Source organism: Gorilla gorilla, chromosome 4 (assembly GCF_029281585.2).
Source record: "Gorilla gorilla gorilla isolate KB3781 chromosome 4, NHGRI_mGorGor1-v2.1_pri, whole genome shotgun sequence".
Taxonomy (NCBI): Eukaryota; Metazoa; Chordata; class Mammalia; order Primates; family Hominidae; genus Gorilla; species Gorilla gorilla.
The window spans coordinates 16,379,448-16,389,817 of NC_073228.2; the positions used below are offsets into that span (position 1 = coordinate 16,379,448).

General features: G+C 57.7%; 1 protein-coding gene across 1 annotated transcript in view; it reads right to left on the minus strand.

The window, feature by feature from the left end:
* The window catches only part of MYO15B (myosin XVB), a 39,004-nt gene extending 32,298 nt beyond the window's left edge, over positions 1–6,706 (minus strand). Inside the window, 12 exon segments of the mRNA XM_031011527.3 lie at positions 52–165; positions 1,794–1,921; positions 1,924–1,954; positions 2,095–2,208; positions 2,335–2,398; positions 2,556–2,659; positions 2,924–3,035; positions 3,390–3,464; positions 3,620–3,729; positions 3,947–4,010; positions 4,379–5,575; positions 5,577–6,706. Of these exon segments, the coding sequence (XP_030867387.3) occupies positions 52–165; positions 1,794–1,921; positions 1,924–1,954; positions 2,095–2,208; positions 2,335–2,398; positions 2,556–2,659; positions 2,924–3,035; positions 3,390–3,464; positions 3,620–3,729; positions 3,947–4,010; positions 4,379–5,575; positions 5,577–6,538 (3,075 nt within the window). The 5' untranslated portion in view covers positions 6,539–6,706.
* Between the last annotated feature and the right edge of the window lie 3,664 nt (positions 6,707–10,370).

Below are 10,370 nucleotides of genomic sequence, written 5' to 3' on the forward strand. Positions count from 1 at the left end.
GCCTGTGGGTCAGCCAGGCCAGGCCCCTCTCCCCAGGACGCTCGGGCTCACCGTGACCCTCCTGGTGACAGCCCCCTCCAGGCACTCTGGTGGTACCCGCAGCAGTCGGGCTGCTGTGTGGATCTCAGCCCAGCTAGACACAGCAGCCACCTCCTGGGACTCCCGCTACACAGAGAGGGAGGGACAGGGAGATCTCTGCTTCAGGAATGGACACACTCCCCAGGCAGGGCAGGCCGGGCTTTGCCTGGCAAGTGGCCCTGTCACCAAAGGGGAGATATGTCACATGAGGAGATCTGGGCCATTAGGAGCGAGGCTATGGTTTTCATGGCTCTCAGTTCGAGTCCTACTTTCCCTCTTTGCTGGTGGACAGTTCTGGCCAGGCTCCTTCCTTCCTGTGCCCCATGGCCTCACTGCTAAAGGGGAAGCAGTAACCCTTGCTGGGGGATTGTCTTGCAAACTAAATTAGAAAACAAATGCAAAGTGATTTACACAATGCTGGGTACATAACAGCTGCTCGTTTGATTTTTTTTTCTTTTTTTTTTTTTTTTTGAGACAGGGTCTCACTCTGTTACCCAGGCCTGAGTGCAGTGGCACGATCAAGGCTCACTGCAGCCTCCACCTCCCAGGATCAGGTAATTCTTCCACCTCAGCCTCCCCAGTAGCTGGGATTACAGGCGCATGCCACCATGCCCAGCTAATCTTTTTTTTTTTTTTTTCTTCTGAGACTGAGTCTTGCTCTTGTTGCTCAGGCTGGAGTGCAATGGCATAATCTTGGCTCACTGCAACCTCCACCTCCCAGGTTCAAGCAATTCTCCTGTCTCAGCCTCCTAAGTAGCTGGGATTATAGGCATGTGCCACCACACCCGGCTAATTTTGTATTTTTAGTAGAGACGGGGTTTCACCATATTGGTCAGGCTGGTCTCGAACTCCTGACCTCAGGTGATCCGCCCATCTAGGCCTCCCAGTGTGCTGGGATTACAGGCATGAGCCACCACGCCCAGTCTGTTTTTTGTTTTTTTTTTTGAGACGGAGTCTCGCTCTGTCACCTAGGCTGGAGTACAGTGGTGCAATCTCGGGTCACTGCCACCTCCACCTCCCGGGTTCAAGCAATTCTCCTGCCTCAGCTTTTCTAAGTAGCTGGGATGTGCCACCACACCCAGGCACGTGTCACCACACCCAGCTAATTTTTGTATTTTTAGTAGAGACAGGGTTTCAGCATGTTGGCCAGGCTGGTCTCAAACTCCTGACTTCAAGTGATCTGCTTGCCTTGGCCTAATCTCTTATTTTTTGTAGAGACAAGGTTTTGCCATGTTGCCCAGGCTGCTCTAGAATTCCTGGGCTCAAGTGATCCACCCACCTCGGCCTCCCAAAGTGCTAGGATTACAGGTGTGAGCCACCACCACCAACCCTTTTTTTTTTTTTTTTTTTTTTTTTTTAATAGAGACGGGGTTTCTCTATGTTGCCTAGGCTGGTCTCAAACTCCTGGCTTCACACGATCCTCCTGCCTTGGCCTCCCAAAGTGCTGGGATCACAGGTGTGACCCACCATGCCTGACCATAGCTGCTCATCTAATGCCAGATGTTCTTAGGGGTGGCAGCTTAGAGGCACAGACATTGGGAGAGTGGAGAAGCTCTATGTCTCAGCTTTCTCATCTACACAGTGGGGATCTACCCACTTTTCAGGGCAGCCCAGCACTCTGTAGTCTCCTACACACCAGCATTTGGCGTCATTACCACTGCCCTGATTCTACAGACCCAGCACCCCAGATGGCCCCTGCCCACGGGGAAGCCCACCTCTGAGGAGGAGAAGCAGATGTTGCCCAGCTGCAGGATGGCGGCCAGCACAGCCCAGACGGCATTCAACTCCTCCGGGCACAAGCCGAGCCCCTGCAGTGCCTTCAGCAGCCCCTCAAAGTCCTGGCATCCTCCTTGCCTTGCAGCCTGCAGGCCTGGCCCTGCAGAGCACAGCAGGGGTGAGGGAGCGGGGCCTGCCACCCCACAGCCTCCCTCTACTCCGGCTACTTCTCAGACCTCTGGGCCGAGATCCTCCTCTGGGCAGGCCTTCTCCCCGCCGCACCACAAGGGCTCCCCCTACCTGGTTGAGATAGTAGTAAGTCTCCGGTCCCTGCAGGGAGAGCCGCTCCCGCTCTATGGAGTCCAGCCCTGCCAGCAGCTCGTAAAAAACATGGAAGCTCCGCTCAGCCTGGGCCTTGGGGACAGGACTGGCTTAGGGGCTCAGTGCCCTAGGGGCGTAGAGGCCACACCCCGACAGTGGCACCCTCTGCCCTTCCTACTGTGGGAACTGGGGAGGGGTGGATAGAAGGGCTGCCTTTACCTGAAACACCACCCTGGAGGTCTCAAGTAGATAATGAGACACAGAGGCTCCCACGATGACCCCTCTGTGGCCACAGAAGATGGGTGTGAGTGCCCAGGATGCAGAACACCCAGGGGCCCCGTGCAGAAGAAGCCCTACCAGGGTCTGGACCCCAGGGAAGCAGCCCAAGGACCTAGCAAGGGTAAGTGATTGTAGGTGCCCCCTGCAACCCTGCCACTCACTGCTCTAGGTAGAGGCAGAAGACCTGGCCGAAGCGGCTGGCATTGGCATTGAGGATGGTCTTGGCATGGCCAAAGCTGCTGAGTATAGGCAGCACATCCTCCACCTGTACAGGGAGGGGTGTTCAAGCATCCCTGGGCAGCAGTAGCCCCCACCAGCAGGCATCCCAGCTAGGGGCAGGTCCAGGGAGGCGTCAGTCCCATCAGAAAGGGCAGTGCCTGCAGCTGACCCCAGGAGACGCCAGAGGCCTGGAGACCACCCCTCTCCTGGCTGAAAGGAGAAAGATGGTCCCTTGGACATGGTCAGCTGTCCCCTGGAGGAAGACAGACAGCCAGCTCAACCCATGAGGTACCTCCAGCCTGGCCCTCACCTGACACTCTCGGTTCCTCGTCTGATCCTGCTCCAGGCTGCTTAGGAACTGCATGATCTTTTTGGCGGCTTCCGTCTTCCCTGAGCCACTGTGCCCACTGCAGTGGGAGGAGCTAAGGATGTGTTGGTTGGTAGGGTCTCCAGGAAGGGGCATGTAAGACCACCCCAGTGAACCCAGGAAGTGGGATATGCCATCCAGAAGTGACAGCTAGCCTGGAGAGACCCCCATAAATGTGGAAAGATAGTCCTAGGGCATGGAGAGACCCGACAGAAAAGAAAAAGTCCCCAAGATGCCACATTCCAGGGGCTCATGCGATGATTTCAGCCCAGAGCTCGGCCCTGAGGAGTCCAGAACTGTAGCCCAGCAGTGGAGCATACCAGTGGCTTCCAGGGAAGACCTCAGGCCCCGCCCCATCAACCCTCAGTGTGGCCCATGGGTTCAGCCACTCAGGAAGGCCACCACTCACTGCAGGAGGATGCATGGGTCCTGCCCAGTATTCTGAGCCAGGTCATAGGCTGATGCCACGATGGCAAAGATGTGTCTGAGGGAGATGAGAAGGTTGCCAGACATGGGGACCTGGGACCCTCCGAGGTGTAGCAGAGGTGCTCACAGGCCCTGGGACCTCAGTCAAGGGGACATGCAGGGACTGGGCTGCCTGGGAGGTGAACAGAGGGTCAGTGGGGCAGAGTCACATACGGAGTGGTGCTGAGGGCCTTCCTGGGGCGGTAGCTTGCCTGGACCTCAGGTGAAAAAAGAGGCAAGGGCCGGTGGGGGTTCAGAACAAGCAAGACGGGCCCCCCAAAGGTCTGGGGAGGAAAACAAGCTCTCATCAGAGTGTGGAGGGAGCAGGGGGAATGCAAACAGAGCCCAGCCCCTCAGTCCCACTCTGCAGGGCTCCAGAGAGGGTTCACCGCCCAGCCTGGGGAGGAAGAGGAAGGAGAACCTCCAGGGGTGCCAGGGAGCCCTCTGTCCCCAGAGAAAAGGGGATCCCCGCCCACTGTCCCTCCCCGTGGCTCCCCATACATAGATGCGGCCCAGGTGAAATCTCTTCTTGAGGCACAGCAGCACAGAGCTGTCACACACCAGCCTGTAGGGACAACAGGGTGGAGGCATGACAAGTTGTGGCTCCAGGAGGTTGTGGGTTAGTTCTGCCACCCACTGCAGGGACACTGGCAAGTCATTCAACTTCCCAGAGCCTGATCCATAAAATGGGGGCTGAGCTGTCAAGTAATGGGGAGGCTACAAGTAGGGCTGGCGCTGACCCAGAAGGAAGCTTTGTACGTCCTGGGGACGTAGCACCTGTTGCCCCTTACCTGCCCCTTCCTGCCAGGAGGGTTCAAGCCCATCCTTCTAAGGATTCAATAAGGGTCTACACGCAATTCATAAAGATGAGGGTAGGGTGGATATGAGGAGCTGTGAGCCGGGGATGGCAGCTTTGGCACCGCGCCCGCTCACCGCAACCGGGCCAGGTCCTCCATATCTTCCAGGCCGTCTCCGAGGCTCCTGCCCTTGGCACCGGGGAAGGGTGGTGCCTCCAGGCCCGGCCAGAGGCTCAGCTCCAGGTCCCTCCCCAGCACCGCCTCGTCCTCATCCTCGGGTTCCCACAGCTCCCTCAGGGACCCGCGGAGGCCCGGGTCTCCCTCCTGCTGCAGGCGGGTCTCAAAGGCGAGTCGGGGTAGCAGCACGGCGGCGCCAAGCCTAGGACCCTCGTGGGAGCCTGAGCTCTGCGCCCAGTGCACCGGGGGCTCGTCGTTGAGGGTCTCCAACTCCGCCTCACTGCTGGAGCCGCTCTCGTCGAGCGAAGGCCCGTTGGGTGCAGTCGGGGCAAGGAGGGAGCCGCGACGAAGCCCGGACACCCCTTCCCCACTAGCCCTGCACCCCTCACTGTGCCCCCCCGCCCCTGCACGAGGCCAACCTCGGCCTTCCCCCGTGGGGGCATCTGCGGACGCTTCTTCAGAGCGGCGGCTGCTCGACGCCCGCCCTGCCCTGTGGATCCTGGGGAACACGACCGCGAACTTGGGATCTGGAGTCTCGTCCTCCTGATCAAAACGGTCGCCGGGGACTGGGCTTGTCGGGACCTGCGGGGAGCGGCCGCCAAGGGGAGCCCTCGGCATACCCCCCAGCCCTGCTAAGCCAGCCAGGTGCAACGCTAGACGGTGCCGCAACCCGGGCTCACGGCCCCGCCCCTCGTCCGCTCTCTCGCGGCCCCACCCCTCGTACCCTCTCTGGTGGTCCCGGCCCTCGTCACCTCTCTCGTGACCCCGCCCCTCGTCCGCTCTCCCGCGGTCCTGCCCCTCGTCCGCTTTCCCGCGGCCCCGCCCCTCGTACCCTCGCTCGTGGCCCCGCCCTTCGTCCGCTTTCCCGCGGCCCCGCCCCTCGCTTCCTCTCCCATGACCCCGCCCCTCGTCCGCTTTCCGGCGGCCCCACCCCTCGCTCGCCCGTGGCCCGGTCCCCTGCCCCTCGCCCTCTGGCGGCCGCCGCCGCAGCCGCAGCCGCCGCCGCAGCCAGCGCAGGAGGCCCAGGGCTCGCGCTACACTCAGGAGCCGCTCCTTGAGGCCAGCGCGGCGGGGGCCCACGGCCTGGGAAGCGTCGCCTGGCGGGGGCCTCGCGAGGAGCCTGCGGACCACCAGGAGGGCCGCCAGCGGGGCTGGCTCCCGCTTCGCCCTCGCCTGCCGCCGCTGGCACCCGCCCCACCGCCTTTCCGACCTGGTGGCGCGGAGCCCGGGCCGTCGAGGCCTGCATTGTTCCTGGCTCGGCGCCCCGCTGCGCCCGGTTGTCGCTCGCGTCCTTGGCCGGCCCAGTGTCCCGAGGAGCCCGCGAGCTGTCCTCGAAGGTCCTGGAGGCCATAGCTGCCCGAGCGCCCCGTCCAGGTCCGGTCCCCAGCGGACTCGAGTCGGAGTCCCCGCCGGAATGCTCGCTGGCTCCCAGGGGCCCCGTCCCCGACGACCCTTCCCGGCCCCGGGTATCTGCGTGGGGCCAGTCGCTGTCCAGGCCGTCGCTGCTTGGCTCGAGCGCTGACTCCGGCCCGGTTTTTGTCCCCTCCGAGCCCATGTCCGTAGGCTCCGGCGTGGGCCGCAGCTCCCGGGCTCTGCCGCGCTGGCTGCCGCTCTCCTGGGCCTCGCGGGTTTCGCTGTCCGGACAGGAGCTGCCTCCGTCCCCACCCGACGTGTCCCCATTGAGGCTCCTGGGCGTCCGGCGGCCCCGCCGAGCCGAGGGCCCCTTATCTTTCCGCTTCCTCCTACGGCGGCCGCCCAGCTCTTCTCCTCCGGAGAGGCTTCCCTCCTCCAGGCGCCCCCCGCGGCCGCCCCTGGGCCCGCGTCCCTGACGCTGCGCGTTGCTTTGCCTCTCCTGGGCTTTCGGGGACAGCCCAGCCCCTGGGCGTCTGCAGCCGCCGTTCCCCTCTGCAGTGGGCTTCCTGCGGCCACCAGGGGTTCCCTGGCCCCCGGCGGTGGCAGGCTCGGACGCCGGTCTCGCCCTGTCCGCCTGCCCGCGGTCGGAACGGCGTTCCCGGCTGCGCGCGCCATCCGCGCTGGCCGACCCCGACTCCTGCTCCCCTGAGGCCGGCCTCCCGGGCCTCTCCAGGCGCTGGGGCGCTTTGCGCTGGTTCCTGCCCATGGCTGGCCCAGAGGAGACGGGCTTCCCGACGCCCAGGTCCTCTCCCCTCCCCGGGGATTTGGCCTCCCGCGGTGACCTTCTGTGCAGTGCACCACCCGGCTCTGCTCTCGCAGGGGCTACAGGCTCCTACTCCCCGAGGTGCCCGCCTTACAGGACCATCAATAATGCAGAAGGCGGCGGGTCCTGACCCCCTCGGCCAACAATGGAGTAGAGGCGCCCAGGAAACAGGAGACGCTGCAGCTGCGGACAGGGCAACCGTGCCGCCGGGAGGCGCTGCCAGCCAGGCCAGCCTCGCACCGAGCCAGACTGAGGGGGTCCATGCTCCACTCCCACCTCAGTGCTTGCCCAGCAAGGAAGGGCCCAGAGAACCTGTCTGGACTTCTTCCTTCTGAGGGTTCCAAGGGACTGGGGCCGGGCCCACCCTGGCACACGGCAGCACTCCATGAGTCGCTAGGGTTTTTGTTCTTTTCAATTGTGGAATAAATACAATTTACCGAAAAGTGCATAAAACATAAATGTACATCTTGAACTGGTGTAAAACATGCCTGTCTACCTCCTTGGAGTTGTCTAACAAAACCATACCCCATACATTGCTGATTGCCCCAATGTGTGTGTTTTTAAAATATCTATTTTTAAAACAGGTAATACATTCACATAATTCAAACATCCAAACATTATAAGATAAAAGTCTCCCATTCCTGACCCTCAGCCTATGTACTCAAGTGTTCCCCTGAGGTTACCCATTTCTGTATTTCCTTGCAAAATTTTCCAGGTTGGCCGGGCGCGGTGGCTCACGCCTGTAATCCCAGCACTCTGGGAGGCCAAGGAGGGCGGATCACGAGGTCAGGAAATGGAGACCATCCTGGCTAACACGGTGAAACCCCCGTCTCTACTAAAAAATACAAAATATTAGCCGGTCGTGGTGGGGGGTGCCTGTAGTCCCAGCTACTCGGGAGGCTGAGGCAAGAGAATGGCATGAACCCAGGAGGCAGGAGAGAATGGCATGAACCCAGGAGGCAGAGCTTGCAGTGAGCTGAGATCACACCACTGCACTCCAGCCTGGGTGACAGAGCATTTTGTTTGTCTCAAAAACAAAGAAACAACAACAAAAACTTTCCATGCAGAGAAAAGTAAATATTATATTTTCCCCCTTTAGCACAAGTGGCAGCTTATGTAGCTCAGGGATCTCCACTTTGCCTTTTTCACTTAACAATGTAATCTGGTGATTTCATAATAATACCATAAAAAGCCAGCCTGCCTTCCTCCCTTCTCTCCTCCCTCTCTTCCTTGCAAATAAATGCACCATGGTTGAACCAATTCCTTATTGATGGGTTTTTACATCCAAAGTGGATCCTGGCCAAGTGAGGTGGCTCATGCCTGTAATCCCAGCATTTTGGGAGGCCGAGGTGGGCGGATCACCTGATGTCAGGAGTTCGAGATCTGCCTGGCCAACATGGTGAAACCCCATCTCTACTAAAAATACAAAAATTACCTAGGTGTGGTGGCACATGCCTGTAACCCCAGCTACTCGGGAGGCTGAGGCAAGAGAATCGCTTGAACCCAGGAGGCGGAGATTGCAGTGAACTGAGATTGTTCCACTCTACTCCAGCCTAGGTGACAGAGCAAGATTCACTCTCTTAAAAAAAAAAAAAAAAAAAAAAAAAAAAAAGGTGGATCCTTTCTTCATCTCATCTTTTGCTTAAGTTACAGCCAATACTGGAATACAATTTCACCAGCATCTGCATAGAATCAACTGTAAGTAGAATTGCTGCACCATAGGGCACTTGCATTTGTAATTTTGAGATTTCCAAATTTTTCTCCACAAAGGTTGTGCCGATTTATATTCCCACTAATAACGGGAGACCACCATTCTTTTCCAACACTCTGAAACATGACAAAATTTCAGTGCCACTTTGAAGAAATAAGATCTAGTGTTCAATAGATCAGTAGGATGACTATAGATAACATTAATTGATTGTACATTTCCAAATAGCTAGAAGAGAATTGTTGGGAGAAAAGCTGAGTGTTGGGAGAGAAGCTCAGGCAGGGCTTGCATGTCTGCTAGACTTGCCGGCTCCTTGCTTCTAGCACTCCCATTATCTCAAGGAGCCGTATGTTTCTCGTTCACTTGATACACTATTTCCTTTCAACCTCCACATCCTCACCGCCTCTTTGTTTGAGCACCAATAAATAGCCTGGGCTGCCAGCGCCCAGGGGCCTTTGCAGTCTCCACACTCGCAATGGTCCCCTGGTCCCACTTTCTCTCTCAAACTGTCTTTTTCTCATTCCTTTGACTCTGCCAGACTTCATCACCCCCACGACCTGGTGTTGGGTCTGATTACCACAACAGAGAATGATTCAAATGTTCCTAGTATTAGAAAAAGAAAAATAAGGTGACAGATACCCCAATTACCCTGATTTGATTATATGAATATATCAAATTATCACATGTACCCCCAAAATAAGTACATCTAATATGTATCAAAAAATTTTTTTAATAAAATAAAAAACTCTGTGCCTCTTTAAGTTCATTTATCTGTGAAAATAAGCAGCTCTCCTGCTCTTAGAGCCACTTTACTTCCTTTTCTGAGACCACTCTCTTCTCATCCTTCCTCATCTCTCTATTGGGTGTGAGAAGGTCTGTTTCTTTTTTGAGACGGAGTCTCACTCTGTTGCCCAGGCTGGAGTGCAGTGGCGCGATCTCGGCTCACTGCAACCTCTGCCTTCTGGATTCAAGGGATCCTCACACCTCAGCCTGTAGCTGGGATTACAGGCGTGCACCACCATGCCCTACTAGTTTTGTATGTTTAGTAGAGATGGAGTTTCACCATGTTGCCCAGGCTGGTCTTGAACGCCTGGCCTCAAGTGATCGGCTGGCCTTGGCCTCCCAAAGTGGTGGGATTACAGGTGTGAGCCACCTCACCCGGTCAGGAGTTTCTTGATCATTAGACTGTTAAACCCAGGCAGGATTTGTGAGGCTACTTGAGGGCCCTGGGGCAAGGCAGCTGTGCCGGGGCAGGCTCAGAGGACCCACGATGGAGTCAGATGGGTCGTCCAGGTGGGGCCTGTGACCTGCCCCACAGGGACTCCCATGCCCCCACTGACCGGTTTGCTGTGGCCTTTCCTCACCAGGAGCAGCACTCAGCACAGAGCAGGGGAGGTGACATTCCAGACTGCAGCACTTTCCTTCGGAATGCCCTTGTCAGCCCACGCCTGCCTTGTGCCCATCTCTCTGCACACCTCCTAGAACCAGCCTTAGACATGGTTGCAGCTGTTGCCAGCACCCACGTTGCCCGAGAGGGCTGTTCACAGCCCAGAGGCCTGGTTTCAGCAACAAGTTGACAGTGATTTGGCCTTTGCAGCCTGCATCCTCAAGGAGGCAGCCTTCTGGAGAGGGAGGCAGCTGTTCAAAGGACTACGAGCTCACGGGTAACCGCAGCCTGTAGATGTCTGCAAGCTGTACTCCCCCATCGCCAGTTGTGCTGGGGCAAAGGATGATTATAGTCTGAGCACTCGTTTCTCCTGCAAGAAGCAGAACGTGGGTGAGGTATTCACCCGGTGGATTAGTACACAGCATTGAGAACTGTCTACAGCTGTCAGCAACAACGTGGATAATCTTGCAAGCATAATGGTGAGTGAAGGAAGCCAGGCATGAAAGAGCATCCACTGCGTTCTATTTATATAAAGTACAAAAACAGGCAAAGTGATCTACAGAGTGGTCCCTCCAGGGTCAGTAGTGACTCAAAGGAGACACAAGGGAAGCTCTGAGATATGGGTGATGCTGTTTGTTCAGTTTGTGGGGATTTACTGAGTCGTTCTCCTATGACTTGTG